We start from the raw sequence: 23,563 nt of genomic DNA, 5'->3' as shown, positions 1-23,563 counted from the left end.
CTTAAAAAATTCATAACTCAAGTTCTACCCATTGGATTTTTGTTGTTGTGCACTTATTGTATTTTTTAATATCAGAGTTATTTCTCTAGCCTGTTGTGGAATCATTTTGTGTGGTGTTGTCACCGTTTTAAGTGTTGCAAAAATAATTTACACATTGCCTCTAGTTCAAGCGTGACTGCTCTATGCCAAGCTACCCGAGGGTGAGCACAAGTTCATTTAGGGTTTGTGTGACACGCAACTGGGCTACGATTGTGGTTGCTGTTTTAACAAAGGTTCACAACCTACTTAACCAACAACCCAATTTCTAACAATGTACTATTTACCATGACATGCAGTAATTACCAATATGACTAACTCATAATCGAGGCCAGGGTGTAAGGATTATAGAGTGAGAGCTAGGCTTTGAGCTCTTTGGGATAGGGTTATGAATGAGATGTCCGATTATACCTTTCAACCCAGAAAGTGTGTTAGACAAAGGACACTTATTTGGAAAGGAGACCATTGAAAAAATAATACAAATGTTTAATTCTTTCAGTTTTCTACACTACATTTCAAACTTCAAGATTTAGGGGCATATTTAAGAAAAGTGGTGCAAGTTAATTTGCTGTGCTGCATAATATGGAAAGGGCAGGAATGCACTGTATTTAAAAGAAAGAATACAGTGCATACCTCCCTTTCTTCCTGCGCTGGGGTCATTTTGGCAGTCTAGTGCAAACGCAGGCCCCCCTGTACCATGGTGCAAGGGTGCCTCCATTGTAAGGGGATTATTTTTGTGTCACAAATGAATAGTTGCATGTGCAAGCATACTTATGGCACTACTGTGATGTATGAGGTCATCATCTTCTTTAAGTTTCACCACAGTCCTTACAGTGAGCGGACACCATGTATGACATTGAGGCAGTAGTTGTTGGGATGACTACACCCTAGGTTGGCTGGTGAATGATTCATTGTGACAGCGTTTAATGCAGAGCCCAAGAAGGGCTGGAAGTTTGAGTTTTGGGTGTTTATGGCAAACCCTAACCTGTGTAGTATGGATACTGCTGTCGGAGTATATGCTAGGCATTGTCAGTGCCAGTCCTCCAGATATGGAAAACCTGTATGGGGATTCTGCACAGGTGTGGTACTGCTAGTCACTTCATGAACACCCTTAGTGTCACAGTGACTCAGAACAGTAGCACACCGATAGTAGCATTGTCTTTTTTTTTTCATCTCGCAAAGGTACCAGCGGTGTGTTGGTTGCATGCCAACATGAAAGTATGCTTCTCTCAGATTCAGCACTGAGATGAGATGACAGAACCCTTAATTTAACACTCAGAAAACCCACTGATGTGAGATGATGTCCACCACTAAAGTACCTCAGCCTTCCACAGACAGGCTTGTGGCTACATGCAAAAGTAAGCAATTTACCAAAAGCCTCTACTTTAATTTTTTTTTTTAATTTTTTTTTTTACCCCTTATCCATACTCTGCCTTTTGGTTGGCATGGTTTAATTTTATTTGTTATGAATGTTTTACAATCATTTTTTTTTTCGTTTTTTTTTTTTTTTTTTTAATAGAGCCTACCCCAGACTCAAACCTGGTTCCCCAGTCCCAAAGTTGTCAGCTCTGTGTGTTATGCCACATCGCTAACTAGTTATTTACAACAAGCACTTCTTACAAGTGCTGTATTTCTACATTTTAGTTTAATTATGCACACCTATTGAGCATATGTTTACTCATATTTTAAACAAATTGTGAGAAATGTGTGTATTCCTTTCGAGTCAAACTGTACATTTACTTTGGGAATGGCTGCCTCGTTGAGCTAGAGGCTGACGGGGGGGGGGTGCAAAAGAGAGACTGGGGAGTGGGGTCAATGTATTTGTAGAGCGTGGATAATCACCCATGAGAGTCACAGGGTGCTGAGGTAGTAGGGGTTCAGTCGAAAAGCAAGGTCTTGAGGTTCTTCTTGAATTAAGAAAGTGAAGGTAATCGCCTGAGATGTAGCAGAAAAGCTTTCCAGGTCTTTGCAGCAAGGTTCTTGAGGGGGAAAAAGGTTGTTGGGTGGAGGTGGCCCCTCAGCCCTAAAGGACAGGCAGTGGCTGGTTTTAAAAATCCCTACATTTTCTCTACTTTGCATGTGTGCTGCACTATACAGGACACATGGAAAGTATTAAATCATAGTTTCAGTATGCTCAGCCGGAGGCACCCATCCTTTTGTGCATTGGCACAGGGCAGCCAAAGGAGCAGCAGGTGAGGAAAAACAGCAGCATACCTTACGCAATGCAGCACATCAACTTTTGTTTCGCCAAAGGTTAGGAAATCTGCCACAGACATTTTCCACAATATGGAAGCAAGTCACACATTTTAAAATCCTCCTCATAGTTCCTGGAATATCGAGTGTCTCAAAGTACAACTGCCTCCATATATAGGAACTTCTGCCACTGAACCATCTTGACTTTCTGTATCCAAAATCACTTATACTTTTAAAACTGAGACCAAAAAAGAAATGATCTGAAGGTGGCATCTGCAATACAGGGTTTTGTTGGTTTCAAGTCAACAGCGTCTCAAGCCTACCAGACCTCACCTGTAGTCAACAAATAAAACGTATTCGTAGTAAACAAGAGGATACTGGACCGCACCACAGCAAACCTGCACATCAACATCCACTTGCATGCTTGCTTCTCAACACAAAATCACTTAGCAAATACACAACCGAAATATGGGACCTGGTGAGTAGTGGCACACCTGGCATCCTCTTTATCACAGACACCTGGCTCAACCTTTCATCGGCTCCCGACATTGCCACAGCAATTCCAGTTGGCATCAAGACCGCTTGCCAGGACCGCCTTCACAAGCCAGGAGCAGGACTTGCTATTATCTATGAGGAATACAATGCACAACTTCCACAGAGACCGCAACCCCATTCATGAAACACCTGCACTTCAAGCTACAAATCACAGAAAACTTCACCCTGAACAGAACTCTTGCCTACCAATGATCCGGACCAAGAGCCACCTTTATTAACCTCATTGCAAACTATGTTGCTCTGCCTACCATCAACTAGAGTCCAAATTCTTCTTGATGACCGCAACTTTCACCTGGAAGAAACAATCCCTGCTCCACAGCACTCCTCAAAAGCTTGAGTAAAATCTGACACACCCAGCTCAACCCAGGAACAACACACACCGCAGGACACACACTGGACCCACATCTTTACCACAAGAGACAGCATCAAATACAACTCCACCACACTGCTCATATGGAATGACCACTCAATCATCCACTTCCACATCTTAAGTCAACACCCCTACCGGGATCAGCATTCCAAGCCACAGCTGGGGCAATATCACAGAAGCAGACTGGCTCAGCACCCTCAGCATATATCAACTTAGCCCCACAGACAACCCTTGACAAGGACTTCAATAACTTGATCAAGAACTGCACAGATTCCCTCCACCCATTAAATACAAACATCATAGATAATACAAGCAGGACAGTTGATACACAGAAGACCTTTGAGACACCAAATTACACTGGAAACAGCTAGAAAATAAACACCATTGACAGAACTACCTACAAGTTGTACTCAAGACACTATCACCAGCACATAAGAGACACCAAGAAAAAAGCACAGTGGACGACATCGCAGGAAGCTTCAACAGCTGCAAGGATATCTTCTTGATCGTTAAGGATTTCATCTGGTCTTCAGCTAATGTCACCAACAGTGCTCCCTCCCACCAACTATGCAAAACAAAGCAAACTCACAAACATCTACAACAACTTCACACAGTAACACAATCCCAGAGAACTCTTTCCTAACCTACACACCACCAACTGAGATGGCCACCTGACCGAATGGACAACCCTCTCCAGAAACAACAGCAGCAATCATGTGGACCATCCACTTAGGGGTCCCAATGGACCCATGCCCCCATCACATCTACAACCATGGACCATCACCAATCAGCACCACCCTGACCCACACATCAACACCTCCATTACATCCACCACTTTCCCTAATGAATAGGAACTTGCAGAAATCAAAACACTCCTCAAGAAGCCCACAGCTGCCTCAAATCAACTAAGCAATTTCTGACCCATCTTCCTGCTTCCCTATCTAGCCAAAGTGAATGAGAAGGCCATCAGCAAGCAACTCACCTCACACTTCACCATCTTCTACACAACACTCACTCAAGATTCAGAAAGAACTACAGCACCGAAACATTGCAGCAACCAATGACATTCAATTCATTCTGGGCGGAGGAGAAACAGCAGCCCTCATCCTGCTTCAGCCCTCGACACTGTCTCCTATAACACCCTCATCAGAAGGCTTCACGAGATTTGCATACAAGGATCCGCTCGCAAATTAATCTGTTCCATCCTTACAGGAAGAACCCAAAGGATCAGGCTGATACCCTTCACATCAGAATCCAAGAAACTGATATGCGGAGTCCCACATGGATCGTCCCTTTTCAACACATCACCACTCGCCAACATCATCTGATCACAAGACATTATTGTCATCTCCTATGCCGATGACACCCAACTCATCCTCTCCCTGAAGACAACCACTGCCAGAACAAACTTCTCCAACTGCATGACCATGGTAGCAAAATGAATGCAAACCAACTGCCTGCAGCCTAACTCTGTGGTACTGGTCTTTGGCAACATGACCTACTCATGGGACTCCACTTGGTGGCCATCAGAGCTACAACCAACATCCACGGACCATGCAAGAACTCTAGGGACCATCCTAGATGACAAGCTCGGCATGACTGCTCCAGTCAATGTAGTGTGCACCTACTGCTTCCACATCCTACACATGCTGCAAATAGTCTTCAAATGGTTGCCTAAGAACACCAGATGGACCATCACGCAAGCGCTCATCACCAGCAGGCTGGACTACGGCAACACTCTAAGCCAGAATCTCCCCCCCAAAAAACCTACACAGACTCCAGACCACTGCTGCAATACTCAGCCGCTCACGTTGCACCCACATCGACGCTCTGCCACACTCTCACTTGCACACTTTCTCAGCATCCACAATAGCAAAACTGGAGGTCACTTATTCTTCTACATTGCTCCAAAGACGTGTAATGACTTTTCCCAACACATCAGAGCCTCCTCCTCACTTTTTGAGAAGGTCTGGCTCTTCATATAAGCACTCTGGGGACCACAAGCCTACACACCTGCCCAAGTGCCTGGATGCCCCCTCAAGTGACTGGTGCGCTATACAAACCAATATAACATTCCAAGCCCAATCACTAGGTTGACAGATAATGCACAACATGAGTATATAAAATAGAAACATCAGAGGAAACCTACTTTTATTGATGTTAATGAGGCGTGGGTTTTTCGTGTATGGGATATTAGTATATGTGTCAGGTCATGGTGCTGGAGTTCTGCTTTGATCATGGCCTTTTCCTATCATGGTTGTGTTTAAGACAAGGTACTTGAAATGTGTCAGGCGTTTATTGTTTGAGGACTCTTCCTAGTCCCGGTCGTTTTAAGGCAACTGTTCTATGTGGTAGTCAATATAAGAATGCAGGGTAAAGGCGGTGATGAAGTTAGTGCAGGCTGATCATTCTCAAAGGACAGTTTATTAAATTATCATTTTACTGCTGGAGACTTTTCTCATGTTATTAATTTAAGAGACTGTGTGATCTTTAACTCTTATTTGAATTTGTATGCAGATCTTTTGTCTTAGTGCTATCAGTGTAAATCATTTTGTTAGCATTTGTAAAATTGATGTTCTCACATTGGGTAATCATGCTTTTGTTTTGCATTTTTGTCTAGCTTAAATTCTAGTTACTTTTTTGAAGAATACAGAGATTCCCACCTAGCTGTAGTGCGATAGTTAGAGACCCATGATAGCAGTTCTATTTTAAACCTACAAGGTATTTTTGTCTACTGTGCAGATTATCATTTCATCATATTGTGAAAGGTAATTAAACAGGTTGTCAAATCTGGCCTTTTCAAGACAGGTAAAAACACCAGGTGTCAATATGCACAATAAACTATATATACTCTCATATATGCACACCAGGGGCCCTATTATACAAAGCGCACACTTTCTCTGTTTGCACTCCGGTGCACCTTTCAACAAGTGCGCCGGACACAAACAGAGAAAGTATGCCCTATTACATTGAATGCACTGCCCCCAGGGTAGCCACGAAGACAAAGTGAAAAACGGAGCAGCCGTTTTTACTGCACAGGAGAAAATCCACCTGCCCTTTTAAGGAGGTTTTAAGATCCCCTTGCAGACAGGTGCAGTGAGTGACTGCACCAGCCTGCAAAGGGATGCCTGGGGGGTCCATAGGATAATACCTCTCTCTGTTTCACCTTCAGGGGCCGTCATCAGGAGGCTAAAAATTGGTGCACTATCAGTGCGCCTCCTGACTGATTCTTTGCCTCTGCGCTTGTGTCTGATATGGCGCAGAGGGAAAAGGATTGCCTCATTTGCATGGGGCCAAGGCCGCAGGTAAATGTGGGAACATCCTCTGGTAGTACCATTGGTGCTATATGTGCACAAGCACTATCTGTATTAAAGAAAGGGCCGCACAAGTGTCTGTAGCCTTTTCTGTAATACCAAAGCACCCCAGGGGCATGCAAAGCAGACGCACATGCCCTTTGCACTGCGGGGCACTTTGTATAATGCAGCTTCTAGTGTTGCTTGCTTCTTTCAACTGGAAATTTTATTGCAAATTCTGAAGTATTTTGTAGTGTTCCTCAGACAGGCTTCTCTGGTCGACAAAACCTAAACTGCATCCTAAAAAATGTTGAGCAGGAAAGTCAGCGACAGTCTGGGCACCACGGTAGTATACTACAATTATAATAAGTAAACTGGAATCTATGATCTTGAAATCGGGTACAAAAAGTTAATCAAAACATATTTATTAACATTCCTTAGGTTAATCATTTTTTATCACTTTTCTTTTTTCGATTAACACAAAATTCGTAATTTAATTGGATTTATTACCCATGGACTTTAATTTATTGCTCATTTTCGTTTGTCTATTGCCTGCTACAAAGTGTTTGATCGCGTGGCCGTCCACGTCATCACATCCTTTATTTTTTTTTAAACTGTACTTTGTTGTAATCTATTTTTGTTCTTTTCAATGTCATTTAACTGTAGAATTAAATTAATTTGTACCTTTTCGTGACTCGCACCTGTTTTTTTCAATTTATTTGAGACGTCTATTTTCGAGTATTTCACTTCAGCAAACCAGCTAAGCCATCCTGATTTGTAGATGTGCCACTGGTGGCCCAAAGGCAAGCTCATGTTCAACTTTGATCTAAAAGTCCGCAAGGTCAGGTAGCGAATGCTGACAGACTCAGTATGCTACCACATAGCTGCACAGGTTCAGAGATGCCAATCACCTTTATCTTTCTTAATATGTCTGGGACATAATTAGAGATTTGGCATAAACAGTTTGGCTGTTATTTCTCTACTATGCTCCACAGATAACCAGTATCACCAACAGCAACCCCTTAAAACAGTGTTGTTAAATGTAACGTCTTTCCCAAAACATAAGGATAACAGTTGTCTCTTGAAGGAAGGCGTACTTTTTCATTACTGAGACTAGGCTCCATGATACAGCTGGGCCAAAGATAGCACTTTCTCACCTTGAGGGCATCAACTAATATGTCAGGACATTAATGGATGTGGGGGATAGTGGGATTTGGAAGGGGGCAATAGTGGTTGGTGACCTTTAACTCTGAGATCAATCTAAATACTGACATCTAAAATTAATAGAGGTAGCTCTGGCCTCTCGTCTCGCCGTCTCTGCCTCCTGTGCTTTCTTTATTATTATTTTATCAGACTATCGATCAATTATTAGAAGTAATTAGTGATACCGCCACCAATTTTAAAAAGGTCATCATACGTGGTGAATTCAACATGTTGTTTGATGCCCTAGCTACTAGCTCCACGCAGCCCTTTTCCGACCTGTTCTCTAGCTTTGCAATTCTACACAAGTCAAGAAAGCCACTGAACAAGGGGGGCAGATCATCGATCTCATTTTTGCCCTCTCCCCTCCAAGGTCATTTCTTTCCTACCCTTATTCAAATTGATATTTGTAATGTAACCAAAAGCCTCTATTTTACAATGCACTGTAATCCTGACATGGTTGTTAAGATTATTTATGCCAGGCAGTTTTTAACCTTTTTACTGGTGTAGATTCCCAATGAATCATTACTGCAATCCGGGGACACCCATTGAGCCATTATTGAAAGCCAGGGACCAACCAGCCTAAGAAATGTCTCAGATTTGAACCTCAAAACAATACACACAAAAATGTATACACAAATGGCCAAATACTGTAATATTTAGTTTAATTCCTAATAAAATTTGGAAAGGTTTTTAAATATGCTTCTTTATGTATATTTAATTGTAATGTTTTATTTGTAACATTTAATTTTATAAAACAGTCAGACCCCTGGGATAGCTTCCTGGACCCCCCCGGGGTCCCTAGACCACAGGTGAAGAAGCACTGCTTTAGACCAAAGGCAAAGCTAGATCGAAATGTATTCAATTCCTTAACGATACACAGCTGTCCCTCACTTTTAAAAGAGAGTAAGCTAGTGTTTAACTTTTGGTTCGTGGATCCTGTGTCTGTAAGATTTCAATATTATTTAATTTGGTTACACAAAGTATATAAAAATAAAGAAGCAACATTAAAAACGTTTCTGATATTTGAATGTGAACTAAACAAAGTATTTGACCATTTGTTTGGAGTAAACTTACTTGTTTTTGTATTTTTATGTATTGTTTTAGAGTTCAAATCAGAGAAATTGCTGAGGCCAGGGGGTCTCTAGCTTCAATGACGACTTAGTGGATGGTGCCCAGGTTCCAGTAATGATTCATTGGGGATCCGCAGAAGTAAAAAGGTTAGGAACCACTGGAATAGACTATTCAAATCGCACCCAGTAAGAAATCTGATGAGTCTTCATGCAATGAATTAGAATTAAAATGGTATAAAAAGCACCTTTACCTTGTCAAAAACCCTCTCAAAGAAATTTGATACAAGACGTCACCAATGCCCCAAACACATTGTTCCAGGTGACCAGAGCAGGCCAGCAATGTGCCCCCTCTCAAAACGTCTGTGATAAAATACGTCATCTGTATGACAGTATTTACAGTAACTCACCACGCCAAGATTAGGAAGAAACAAAGACATTGATTTCGAGGTAATAAACCTTGATAGAAGGGGTCCCTTCTATGAAAGTTTCAGAAACTATTTAGTTGTTTGCTTTGTTAAATCAAGATCCTCCAAAGACTTGTCTACCAAGAATCCCACCACACAGAATGGGCTCCACAATTATTTTTGTTCACTCATCGCTTCTTAATATTTTTCTTAAGGCACTGCGCCAGATGTCCGAAGAAAGGAGTCATCAAACTTCTTATGAAACCCAAGTTGGACTCTAAGGTAGAATGCAATTATAGGCCTATTCCTCCATTCCAAGCTCGGGCTCAAGTGGGAGAAAAATGGCTTTCCAATCACCTTGAGACTATTTATTTGCTAGACAGTGCCTAGACGAGACTTCCACCCCGGAACTGTGACAGGCACTGGTTTGGTATCCCTTAGATTATCTGAGGACACCTGATGACAGCTGCCCCAGCAGGCTCATTTGAGTGAACCTCTCTCTGCTGCGTCTGATAGGTAAATAATTAAATCTTAATTGACTGGTTGACAGGGGTAGGGAGCTCACACTTTGCCAGATTTTCTTTGTTTATTGCTAGCATTCACTGTTTATCTTTTTTTTTTTTTTAATTTTTTTTTTTTAAGATCAGCATCACTCAAGCGTTGTGTGCACTTCCCCAGAGATCTTCATTTATCTACTGAACAGACTGGGCGATAGTGAAGTCTCTCATTGACGTCATAAGATACCTTTGATTGGTGAGTATATCCTAAGCAGATGAACTCAAGTGAACCATCTCTCTGAGGAGGCTCAACATATTTTCAATTATGAATGAGTAAGAGTATGTTAAACCTCCAAGCTGACAAAAGAGAAGTGTTAATCGGTGGCCCGAATTACCCCTGGGATGCCAGTTTCTGGTATTGTTGTTTAGGTGTTTTCTATTAGAATTAACCTCGGGTGCCAAAACTCCACAAAAGCAGAGGACTCTTCCAAATCCCCACCTCCTCTCACCACACATCTGAAAATTATTTAGGGAGTTCTCTGGTGGCAAGAGAGTTTTGAGTGGGCAAAGACTACCTCAGATGTATGTGGTACTTCTCCTGTAAATTCTGCAGGTGATCCTCACTACTTCTGTCTGTCTACTGCTAGAAGTTAATTGTGTTGGCAATCGCGTTATACCTGCAGGCTAAAAACTACACATATTTGATTATTTTTAAACTGTACATGTTTACTATTCCGAGCTATTTGAGCATGTTTAACTGTTCTTCTCTATGTTGGACCTGGGTAACATGTTCTGTCCTTTTCCTCTGACAGTCTATCTTACTTGTAATCTTTTTCATAAAAGTCAACAAGAAATTCCAGAATCTCCCCCCCCCACCCCCGATAAATTATCTAACAAGCCACAAGCAATCAATATTCATTACCATAAATTATATTAATTCTCACACCTGATGTTTTCTTTGTACCTCTGATAAGACGTTCACTTAACATTTCCTTTAACCACCAACTATATAACCCTAAACTCTGAATACTGTCCCTCAGCAATATATTTTGGGAGTACACACTTTGTGATTAAATATATATCTTTAAGTGCTAATTTTAAAAGATATATTCAAAATTATGAGGCAACCATGGCCCCCTAATCATCCTCACATAAAGCCTGAATTGTGACACGAGTAGCTACCATTTCGTCCACCCTTTAAACAATTTCCATACGATGTCCAAATAAATTTTTATAAGCTATTTAATAGCAAAGTTGAGCCAGTAATGCCAAAGTTGATCTATACAAAAAGTGTGTATATAACATTCTCCATCATCAAATGTGCTATGGCCCGAAAGATTGTTGCCGAGATTTTGCATCTGGACTTCGATAAATGAAACCTGTATCTAATATAGTAACAGATCCTGAAATGACAAAAATACTGGTGAGAAAAGGTCAATGAAAAAATTAGATGAACCAACAGAGGAGATGTGCAAAGCACACTAGGACATATCCTACCCAACTGGGGGATTTGACTGTTAAAAGAAAGTCGCATTTCGTCTCCACCCTTCATCTTTTCTTCCATCTGTTAAACTCTCCTTCTTGAGATACTGGTTTCTTACTTGTGCTCCGTGCTATCCTTTTTTTCACTTTACCTAAGATACGAACTCTTTCTTTTTTTTAATCTTTCCAAAAAACTGTCTTTATAAAAATAAAAAATAAAAATAAAAACTGTATACAAATGAAGCCATTCTTTTATTTACCTTTAGCAAATACCTGTCAGTCGAACTGAAGAAATAAAAAACAACAAATGGAGAGGCCTCCCTTTCCTAATCGTTCTTTGATCCCTGCTTCTTATCATCTGCAGATCACATAAGGGATGAAATGGGCGGAAGAACAGTAGCAGAGCAGAGCTAAATAGTGCAACAGTTTAATGTGTAAAGAATCTGTTTCACATTTAAGTTTAAAAAGCGAGAGGTTGTTGGCGGTGCCCTGCATATCTTAGGCATCAGTCATGCAACCAGTAGTGTAGTTAGTAATGTCATATGACTGCATGAGCAGGTAGTTAAGTCAGCTTAGAAGTCCCATTCCCTGACTTTTTGAAGCTTTTCATCAGAACTTTAATATAACGTCTTTAATTTAGGAGTCAGTATAGCATAGCTGTTTGAAAAAACAGCCAGGTCATTATGGTCTTTGAAAAGTATGAGCTAAGCACCATTTACAATAGGGCATGTTGCTTCTCGATAAAGCCTACCAATGGCTGTACATTTAAGACGAAAAACAGTGGAAAATATTCCTAGAAACCTTTCAGACAAAGTGAATTTATTTAAACAGCTCCCACCCCAGAAAGGTTTATTAAAAAAAAAAAAAAAAAAATTCTTTAGAGAAGTTGCGTTTTAAAATAAGCGCTTAAATAGCTAAATTTACAGACTGTGTTTTAGCCGCAATCAAATTTTCTTAAATACACAATCTTATTCTTCAAAGTTCACTGGACATGAGGCACACGAGCCTTCATTCCTTCCCAGGACCCCAAAATAATGGTTATAAAAGATTTCCTTCAAGCCAACTGAAAAAGCAATAGTGCAGTTAAACTGCCTGTTAACCCTGTTTTTTAAAATGTTGATTGAAAGCCAACAGGCATAGATTGTGCAATTTTAACATTTTACGTAGAAAGGTCATATCAACAGTGCTGTCCCTTCACAGAAGGCAAGGAACTTCTGGCTCCTCATGTAGAAGGACTGCCACGATGCTGCAGGCTGCAGAAGTGGGCCTCCTTCAAGATCTGGTTGATGTGGAAGTAAGGTCCTTGGCCTAGTGCAGATGGCTCGTGGAAAGAGACAGCCTGCGGTGTGCTGGGGCTGCATCCTGCTTGGCTCTGGTTAAAGCTGGTTTCTGGACCGCTTGCTTTGTCTGGGCTGTTAATGCTGCTAGGACTGCTGTCACTTGCAGGGGACTAAAAAAAGAAGGGAAAGGAACACAGCTGTCACAAGCCCAATTACACAAACATTATCAGTAAAGCTCAAACCTGTAACACGCACAAGCATATTTTAACAGCAAACAGCAACATCCACCGAGACGATAGTTGCTCTGCACAACGTGCAGAAACATACTGAATGTAATGGAAGTGAATCCCTTTTCTTTAAACTGGGTAGGCGAGGACAAAACATCTACAAAAATACCAGATGTCTCTTAACAAGAAACAAAGAATCTACTCACTTCCCCTTAAAGGAAACTGGATTTTGAACTTCTGGTTTTTCAAAAGGTAACATACAGATATAATGTTAATGTCATAGAAAGCGAAGCTAAAGTATACTCTAAAAGTGTATTACGCTGACAAGACTGCCGCATTTTATCAAGTTAGAGAAAAGTTATAGAACAAATTAGCCAATTTGGCAAGGATCAACTTGTTAAACGGATATCAAAATGCAAATGAGATCGACCCATTTTGAAATCATAAAGTCTCACTAATAAAATGTATGTAACTTTTTTTTTTAGCTGGAAACAGTTGCTAGGCCACAAGGCAACATCACCAGCTGTATCGGTCTTCCTGCATAAGTGTATTTAGCTACTGCCAAACATTTATGTCACATTCACTGCTGGCTTGTGGTTGGTCACTAACACTGCACCTTTTCATTTATTGCTGGATTTTAAATACAAAATTGTGTTTCGTGGGGTTCATATTGATGTAATTTTCACCATTTTCCTGCTTAGGTGTTCTCCGCTGCATTTCATACATATATATTTTTTAATCCACATTTTTCAGTATAGACATATATTGCATTTAGTTTTGTTAACATGAATAATGTTCATCTCAGTAAAACTTGAAAGTGCAGCAATTGTTTTATATGTAATTCAAACAATAAACAATTTTTAATGGAAGCACTTCTACTCTGTCCCATGTTTTATTAAACTAGCCTCTCACCCCTCCCCATTAAGATATTGTTATGAACTAACTCATAAAACTGTGAGCCTTGATACCACTGCTTGTTAACATAAGGGGATGAGGCAGGCCTTCGCATACTTAGTGAACCTCTGAGGCCTGAGTCCCAAGCCAGTGCCACACCAACAGAGGGTGTTTATTCTCGTACCCTCATCCACCATTAGGCAATTGTGGGCTGTCACAGTAGAAGGCTCGAACTGACCGATTAGTAAGGCCTTCTGACACATTAATTTGCAGAATTCACCACCAAGGGGAAGAAGTAGAGGACGAAGACAATTTTCTACTGGAGGGTATCTAGAGTACCAGAAATTGGTACAACAAGGGGACAAATCATGCACTTATGATTAATGGCAATACTATATACTATAATATAATAAAATTAGGCCGATCTGCCCCTGGGAGCGGGGGTGGGGGGGGCAGAAACCACTAGACACCAGGGATTGGGTTGTGTGTATGTGTGTTTTGTTTGGGGGGGGGGGCTGCCCCTTGGGCAAGGGTCGCGCCCCATGTGGGCACATTACTGTTGGCCATATCTGCCCCCCTTGGGGGCAGATGTGCCTACTTTTGGAAGGCCCATCTGCCCCCAAGGGGGCAGAAAGCCCACAAGAGACCAGGAAAGATTTGTTTTCAAAATAAGAGGGTGGAGGTATGGCCATACCCCACCCCAAATAAATGAAGTCAAAGTTGTTCTGCCCACCAGTGGCCAGATGGGGCAATTACCCCCGATCCACCTCAGGGGGGCAGAAAGTCTACTAGATGGCATGGAATAAAGAATAAAAAATAAAAGTGGGGTGGTGGCTACCAACCAGTATGGGCCTGGTTATGCCCCCACCCCAACTGAAGGGGGTAACAGTCTTTCAGCTCTGCCCTCCCTAATAAAACATTTTAACCCACGGCAAGCAAGAAGACATTTGATTATTTTGGGTTCTGGTTTTACATTTGGGCCATGAGAGCTCAGTAACTCTCAAAATCATCCCACTTGGAATGGTGAGGGCTGCACTTTTTTTACACTGCCACGTAGAAAAATCCCCAAGACCCAAACACATCTGAAAACTAAACATCTGGTTGATTCCAGGGTGGTGTGCCTTACATGCACCCCACACCATTATCTTACCCACAATGCCCTGCAAACCTCCAAGTTTGCTGAAAATCACACATTATTCCCACATTTTTTTGATGGAACCTTCCGGAATCTGCAGGAATCCACAAAATTCCTACCACCCAACATGGTCCCATCTATACCGATAAAAATGCGGCTGCACGCGTCAGCCTAAAAATGTTTTTTTCCCCCCAAACTGCCCTTTTGGACCCGCTTTGGTTCCCCCTCAATTTCGACATGTTTTTGGCTCTTCCCTGTCACAGGCACTTGGCCCATCTACACAAGTGAGATATCACTTTTACTGGGAGACTGAGGGGAACATTGGGTGGTATGAATTCTGTCCCAGTGCAGTGATCCCACACAGAAATGTGGGAAACATTTGATTTTTTAGCTAAATTTGAGGTTTGCTGAGGATTCTGGGTAAGAAATCATTGGGGGATCCATGCAAGTCACACCTCCCTGGACTCCCTCAGGTGTCTAGTTTTCAGAAATGTCTGGGTTTGATAGGTTTCCCTAGATGGCTCCTGACCACAGGACCAAAAACACAGGTGCCTCCCCCACAAAAACAAGTCGTTTTGTATTTGATAATTTTGATGTGTCCTGATAGTGTTTTGGGGCATTTCCTGTTGCGAGCACAAGGCCTACCCACACAAGTGAGGTATCATTTTTATCGGGAGAATTGGGGGAACGCTGGGTGGAAGAAAATGTGTGGCTCCTCTCAGATTCCAGAACTTTCTGTTACCAAAATGAGGAAAAAGTATTTTTTTGGCCAAATTGAGGTTTGCAAAGGATTATGGGTAACAAAACCTGGTGAGAGCCCCCCAAGTCACCCCATCTTGGATTCCCCTAGGTGTCTAGATTCCAGATTTGCACAGGTTTGCTAGGTTTCCCTAGGTGCCAGCTGAGCTAGAGGCCAAAATCCACACATAGGCACCTCGCAAAAAACACCTGTTTTCTTTGGGAACATTTGATATGTCCACGTTGTGTTTTGGGGCATTTCCTGTTGCGGGCACTAGGCCTACCCACACAAGTGAGGTATAATTTTTATCGGGAGACTTGGGTGAGCGCTGGGTTGAAGGAAATTTGTGGCTCCTCTCAAATTCCAGAACTTTCTGTCACCGAAATGTGAGGAGAAAGTGTTTTTTAGCCAAATTTTGAGGTTTGCAAAGGATTCTGGGTAACAAAACCTGGTGAGAGCCCCACAAGTCACCCCATCTTGGATTCCCCTAGGTGTCTAGTTTTAAAAAATGTGCATGTTTGCTAGGTTTCCCTAGGTGCCGACTGAGCTAGAGGCCAAAATCTACATCTAGGCACTTTGCAAAAACACATCAGATTTCAATGTAAACATTTGTGATGTGTCCATGTTGCGTTTCCTGTCGCGAGCATCAGGCCCACCCACGCAAGTGAGGTACCATTTTTCTCTGGAGACTTGGGGGAACACAGAATAGCAGAACAAGTGTTATTGCCCCCTGTCTTTCTCTTAATTTTTTCCTTCCAAATGTAAGACAGTGTGTAAAAAAGACGCGTAATTGAGAAATGCCCTGTAATTCCCATGCTAGTACGGGCACCCCGGAATTCAGAGATGTGCAAATAACCACTGTTTCTCAACATCTTATCATGTGCTCATTTTGGAAACACAAAAGTTTTCTTGATAACTATTTTTCACTCTTCATATTTCAGGAAATGAATTGCTGTATAACCGGTATAGAAAGAAAACCCATTGCAAAGTACAGCTCATTTACTGGCTCTGGGTACCTAGGGTTCTTGATGAACCTACAAGCCCTATATATCCCTGCAACCAGAAGAGCCCAGTAGACGTAACGGTAAATTGCTTTAAAAAAAAAAATCTGACATTGCAGGAAAAAGTTACAGAGTAAAACGTAGAGAAAAATGGCTGTTTTTATTTTTTCACCTCAATTCCAATATTTTTTTATTTCAGTTGTTATTTTCTGTAGGAAACCCTTGTAGGATCTACCCAAATTACCCATTGCTGAATTCAGAATTATGTCTACTTTTCAGAAATGTTTAGGTTTCTGGGATCCAGCATTGGTTTCACACCCATTTCTGTCACTGACTGGAAGGAGGCTGAAAGCACAAAAAAATCATAAAAATGGGGTATGTCCCAGTAAAATGCCAAAATGTTTTTGAAAAATTGGGTTTTCGGAGTCAAGTCTGCCTGTTCCTAAAAGCTGGGTAGCTGGTGATTGTAGCACCGCAAACCCTTTGTTGATGCCATTTTCAGGGGAAAAAACACAAGCCTTCTTCTGCAGCCCTTTCCCCCATTTATTTTGAGAAAAACACAATTTTCACTGTATTTTGGCTAATTTCTTGGTCTCCTACAGAGAAACCCACAAAGTCTGGGTACCTCTAGAATCCCTAGGATGTTGGGAAAAAAAGGACGCAAATTTGGTGTGGGTAGCTTATGTGGACAAAAAGTAATGAGGGCCTAAGCGCGAACTGCCCCAAATAGCTGAAAAAGGCTTGGCACCTGAGGGGGAAAAGGCCTGGCAGCGAAGGGGTTAAACACACTTTGCTCATCAGAAAGACAAACTAGCAGCAAAAAGAACAGACATTTCAAAGTAAAAGCTACATATTTCTGTGGCTATCCAAATATTTTCATTCAAATTAACCATTTCTCTATTTAATAAAACTTTGACATGAAGCCATTGAATTTAGACTTGCTGGATCTAAATATTGTTGGTGGTTTTATAAATATTGTAAAAGCAATTTGGGTCAGTTTCAAATTCCAGAATACTTCACTATTTCCATTGATCTTTTACTACAATTAAAGAATGATGGTGCAATACAATGTGATAAAATACAGGGTAGTTGACAAAAAACAATCCAATATGTTTAGAGTCATCAATGTATATTGTTACATTTGAATGCCTGTACCAGAAATACAGAGTCTATATATTGCCTTGCCCTTGTTTAAATATTAATATGCACCATGTAATATGTTTTTTTTTTAATGTAATGGCTAGATGAGTGAGACTGGAGGGGGGGGGGGGGGTCACTACGACCCTGGCAGTTACCAGCCTGCCACATTATGACCGTGGTGGAGCCGCAACGGTCCAACCGCCGACACCGCCAGGGTGCCTGCAGCCTTGCGGTCCCGGTGGTAGCCATCTACAAGGGCAGCAATGCAAGCAGGGCTGCACTGGGGATTACGAGTCCCCATATGCCAGCCTGTCCATGTTGGTTCACACCGCCATAGAAAGGCTGGCGGAATGGAGGACGTTGGGAGGGGAGGTTTTGGGGGCTTGCACTGCCTATGCACTTGGCATGGTCAGTGAAGGGGCCCCCATACACAGCCCCATCACGCATTCCACTGCCTGAATTACAGGCAGTGGAAGGCACAATGGGTGCTGCTGCACCCGTTGCACCGCAACATTGTCACTGGCTCCATTAGGAGCCAGCTGCAATACAGGTGGAAACCCTGTTTCTGCCCGCCGGCCCAGCTGGAAACTCAAATTAGGACCAGCGGGGTTCAGCCTGCCTGTATGCCCTGATGGCGGAATGACATTGGCGGGCGGCAATGTCATGATGAGGGCCTAGCACTGTATTGCCGTAAGGGCTCCATTCTCACAGGCAGGGGACTGAAGCAATGTTATGCCCAGAGCATGGGGGTGTTTATTTTTAACAGAAAATGCATGCTCTTATAATAACAGTGAATTGTTTAGACAAGATATTCAAATAACACCATACTATGCAAGTACTTTTAAACATTTGAACTGCTTAATGTAAAAACTATTTCTAAAACTTTCCAAATTAAAACATTTTGTTGACATTCCCAAGGGTCGATGAAGAACAATCTTAAGAATTGGCAAAGCCAATATGTTTCGCATATGCAAGAGCTATTAGCTTTGCCACTGTGTTTTAGCTATGTTGCACACCAGTGTGGTGGTTGTTCAGCATGGCTAAAGGTTAATGGCTTTGACAAGAGCAGTGTGGATTGTCACAGAGGGGAGTGGCATACAGTGGAGTAAAGTGTCAAAGTGGAGTGGCGTGCAGTTGAATAGAGTGGAGTAGAGGGGTGTAGAGAAGTGTTGTGAAGTGTAGAGTATTGTGAAGTGGAATACAATGGAGTGTCGTGGAGTGTTGTAGAGTGCAGTGGAGTAAAGCAGAATGGAGAAGAGTGGTGTAGAGTAGAATGGTGTGGAGTGGCATAGAGTGGCGTGCAATTGAATAGAGTGGAGTGGAGTAGAGGGCAGTGGAGTGGTGTCAAGGGGATATAGAGCAGTGTTGTAGAGTAGAGTACAAAGGAGTGTCATGGAGTAGAGTGTAGTAGAGTGTAGTAGAGTAGAATGGTATAGAGTGGTGGGGCAGAGAGTGGAGCGGAGGATTGTGGAGTGGTGCAGAGTGTTGTCGAGTGGAGTGTGACAGAATGGAGTGTTGTGGAGTAGAGTGCAGTGGCACAGAGTGCAGTGGAGTGGCACAGAGTGGAGTGATGTGGCACAGAGTAGAAAGGAGTGTTTTGAAGTAGAGTGGAGTGCTGTGGAGTGTCGTGGAATGGAGTGTCATGGAAAGGTGTAGCGTGTCAGGGTGACAGAGTAGCGTGGAGTGGTGTGTTGTGTTGTAGAGTACAGAGGAGTGGCATAGAATAAAGTGGCATAGATTGGAGTGGAGAAGTGTTGTACAGTGTTAGAGTGGATGTAGAGGCAAAGAGTGGAGTGGTGTAAAGTGTCATGGCAGCAGAGTGGTAACATTCTAAAAGTTGATTTTCCTTAAACTGACATTAAATCCGAATTGGGCATTAAGTTGGGGTTAATGTCATGATTCGTTTGATACTTTGAAGTCCCTATTTTAGTAGCCCCATTCAGAATTTCAGGGTTGAGATAGCCTGTAACTCTGTAATAGCCAATGGGGGTAACAAGTTTTCCACAGTAAAAAAACAATTTGGAAGTTTTACCGTTTGGACATATAAAAGTACACCCCCCACTTAATAATATACTGCTCCCTGCCTTAGGGGGAGCGTATATATGTTATTAAAGGATTTCAGGGCTTTGCCATTTGTTTAAATAGCAAGGTCGAACTCGCAGTTTTAAAACAGCCCTTCTAGGCTCTGGTGGCAGGCTGGGAGTCATTTTGTACCTTGTCACACTCATGGTGGCATAATCAGTGCTGTAGTCCTTGGTGGACTCTATAACCTACATACCTTGAATCCCACTGGTACCATATGCCAGGGAACTGTAAGTAGGTTAGCTTAGGCCAACTGGGGCTAGTCAATTTAACATAAATTTTTTAAGGGGTTCGAATGCAGGCATGAGCATCAGTTCTAACTTTGAGGGTGATTATACACAAAAAATAGGTATTTTGTTACATTTTGCAATTAAAGTTTTTCTGGTGTCCAGGCGGCAGACCTACAGTGGAAAGGAGTTCAGTGAAAGAGATACATGTATCAATCACATAGTCAATTTTATTTTCTCTCTGTTCCCAACCACAAACTGCAATTACATTTACCACTATTTCACAACTTTTAACAGATTGTTAAGCAACCCATTTCAGTCATAAAGCTTTTCTTTGCTGAGGAATTAAAATAGGATGTTGGTTGCAAAACACAATTGTATTGTGCTGTATTTATTCTAAAAATAATATATAAGGGATTGGCAAAACGTGTTTTAAGGAACAGTCAGGGTTTTTTTTACAACTGATTTGTGAGCGCCTCCTATGACACTTTTCCTGTCCAGAAAGGCGTTCATCCATCAGTTTAGAATTAGGCAGGAAAGGTGGATGAGCTCCTCTCTGGACTGCAAAAATGTGAGAATTTATCAAATGATGTACCATATAAAGGGAAAGAAAACAAAAATGAGCATATTATAAAATTAAGGTAAACTGACAAATACTTAATAGCAATTCTGTTTTTGTGACAGGTTATAATGCATATAGAAAATGCATTTTTTTCAGCAAATATTGTTTCTACCTCCCATAGTAAAACAGTAATATTAACAAATATATTGCACGCTGTAGAAAACCTAAATGTTGTAATAAAATGTGCACTTATGTTATTCTGCACATCCCATATATGTTGTAAAACATGTTTAAAATTTGGGCTTAACCTGTGCTCACCCCGCAGAGCCTCCGAGTCAACCGGTTTCCATTAAGACAGACTACCATTTTATTACAAGACTTTAAATAGGAGAACCCTTGACAGGAAAGCCATGAATCTTTATAAAAAAAAAAAATTAAAAAAAAATCATTTGTATGGTATTACTTTAAACTACGAGTGCCTTCTTGAAATAATTATCGGTTTCAGAAGAGTCTGTAAATAAATCCTTGCATTTAGAATACTTTGTGTAATATAAAAACGTGAACGCACATCACGGAAGAATTTCCTAACAAAGAAGGAATCATTCTTCACATTGCAATTGCAAACTAGTTAAAGCATGTACGTCGTTTTCTTTTTGTTTAGTTCTGTCCTGTACACGAAACCCTTTCTTCGGTCCATCACTGGAGATGTTAATATTATCTGCCTTGAGAGGAAGTTCAAGGCAGGCCTTCGGATTGGGAAGCTATCTACCTGCGAATACACACCAGCGCATGACAAAAGGGTCATTTGCACGTGAAGATGCCACTGGGTCGGAATCTCCTGAAGTTAGTTTAGGCTGCAGACTGGGCCCTGCCGCAAAGCACACACATGACAGCCACAAGCATGGGGCTAAAGCGTACAATCAGAGGCTGGCCGATCGTAGCTTCCATCTCCCATCGATTTGTAAGGAAGCAACGTGTAACTTTAAAGTGTGTAATAAATTTAAATGTGTTCGTGTTCTTCTAGTAAATGTACATTCACAAATAATTATTTCTGTCCATGTCTACAGCGGCCTCAGGCGTTTACATTCGGTAAAAGGGGCAAATGTATCTCAGTCCCCCTCAAAAGCTGAACATCGAGATATTTTGTAGATTTGACATAAGGGTCTCACACTGAAGCTAATGTGCCCTAAAAACGCAGGGAAGGGCAGGATGCAAGGGATGGAGACTTGGCCATATGAGGATGAGAAAGGTAGAAGGAACAGTATGGAAAAAATAGAGCATGAAAAGTTTGGAGACTTTAATATGAGGGACGAAAAACACAGGGAGCCTGTCAAATGAAGGAAGGCGAATGAGAAAATAGAAAGATCTGGGAGGAAACAGGAGAAAATGGGGCATAGAGGTCTGGTATGTGGAATATGCGAGAAAGCAGAAATGGTGAGATCTAGTGTGATATTGGAGGGAAGGGAATGACTTACATGCAACATTTGTAAATACAGAACAGCATACTTGAGAGTGAAGTGTCTAGTGTCCCCACGGAATTGAGGTCAGAATGCAATATTTAAAAAAAAAAAAAAAAAAAGACCCCGCCCCTGCAGATATGAACTACACACCACTAGACACACCAGCCACTATTAAGAACAGCCAAGCCTAATCAACTATGTTCTCTGCTGAAGCATTTCAATTTGTAAAACAGGCTGCGAAAATAAGGAGCAGAGTACCAAACGTTTTTGTAATTTGTCCAACATAATAAGAACTCCCTAGGAAAGGGAGAGATGGGGAGAAAGAGAGAAAGTAAGAGAGGGAGAGAAACAAACAAAACAAAGATAAGGACAGATTGACATGGAGACAGGGAGGAGAAATAAAGACAGATAGGTAAAGGCATGTGAGAGAAATGAATATGCACAGAAAGAGAAAGACAGCAAGAGTCAGAGAAAGAGAGAGAGAAAGAGAGAAAAAGAGAAAAAGAGGCAGAGATAATGACATGGAGAGATTGAGAAAGAGAGAAAACTTCAAAAGAGAAACCAAGACGGTGAGAAACAGTAAAGGAAGGTCAGAGAAAGACAGGCAAATACAGAATGATAACCACAGAGATGTAGAGGGGTGTAGTTAGAGAGAAAAAAAGCAGAGAGAGGAAGAAAGGGAGAGGAAAGACAAGAGGGGCAGAAGCACAGAGATGATCGAGATGCATGAAATAAAGAATGCAAGGGAAAGAAAAGGAGAGGGAGGTTCACTGAACTCACTACGTGCACTTTCATTCTACATGTCTCTGTTCATGTCTGTCTATTTACTGCTACCACTCTGTCTCTTTTCATCGGTCTCTCCATCTCTAGCTGTCTCTCTGCATGTTTTTGTCTCTCTCTCGTTATCTTCGTTTCTGCTCCCCTTCTACTGGCCATGCTCTGTTGCTCTAAACCTTAGGGGCTGATTTAGAGTTTGGCAACGACGGTACTCCACCTCAATGGAGACAGAGCACCCTCTCTGCCAAACTGAAGATCCACCCGCTTCATTTAGAGTTGGGTGAACTTTCAGCATGCCAGTGACGGAAACTACTTTGTCTCCATTGGCGACACTCCTCTGATGGCCCGACTGGATCAATTGCCTATGGTTGCATTATGTGGCCGAGGAGTATAAAAAAGAAAGCCGGACAGGTTTGCAGTTTCTTTGTATGCAAATACTTTGCTGATAACCTTTGAATGTCTTTATTGTCTTCAATGATTTTAATGGTGACCTCATGACAGGTGACAAATTATTAATGTGAAAACACCCCGAGAAAGCCAGTAGGACTGCCTTATTTAAAATGACATCTCCTTATATTGTGATATTGCATCTGTTATAGTTGGGGATATTGTTATTAGGGGGTTCAGGACCCATTGGAAGTGTAACATGATATGAGGATGTCACCAAAGAACGTTCTATCTAACGTATGTATGCATTTCAAATGTATTGCATAGCATTTAGTAATGTGTGTGTAATAAATGTACTTTACTGAATGAAAAACCATTTATTGATTGCTGTTACTGCATGCCAGTGGATGGAGTATACTAGCCCATGCCACCTCCCTTGAGTTGGCCTTAGACTGCTCTGCTTCACTACCATGAAAGAGTCAAGTGCAACAATGAGGTACTTGGTTCCCACTTACCAGATATTTGCTCAGGACCCAGATCATTCACAAC

The 23,563-nt window shown here is 41.7% G+C and overlaps 1 protein-coding gene across 2 annotated transcripts in view; it reads right to left on the bottom strand.

The window, feature by feature from the left end:
- Positions 1–11,336: 11,336 nt before the first annotated feature.
- The window catches only part of VCF1 (VCP nuclear cofactor family member 1), a 66,907-nt gene continuing 54,680 nt past the window's right edge, over positions 11,337–23,563 (bottom strand). For both annotated transcript variants that reach the window (XM_069199818.1, XM_069199819.1), the window contains exon 3: positions 11,337–12,553. In XM_069199818.1, coding sequence (XP_069055919.1) covers positions 12,326–12,553 — 228 coding nt within the window. In that variant the 3' untranslated portion in view covers positions 11,337–12,325. The remainder of the gene's footprint in view (positions 12,554–23,563) is intronic.

This window comes from Pleurodeles waltl, chromosome 7 (genome assembly GCF_031143425.1).
Source record: "Pleurodeles waltl isolate 20211129_DDA chromosome 7, aPleWal1.hap1.20221129, whole genome shotgun sequence".
Lineage (NCBI taxonomy): Eukaryota > Metazoa > Chordata > Amphibia > Caudata > Salamandridae > Pleurodeles > Pleurodeles waltl.
The sequence above is the reverse complement of the archived record's forward strand: the minus strand, read 5'-3'. Positions and strand labels throughout refer to the sequence as shown.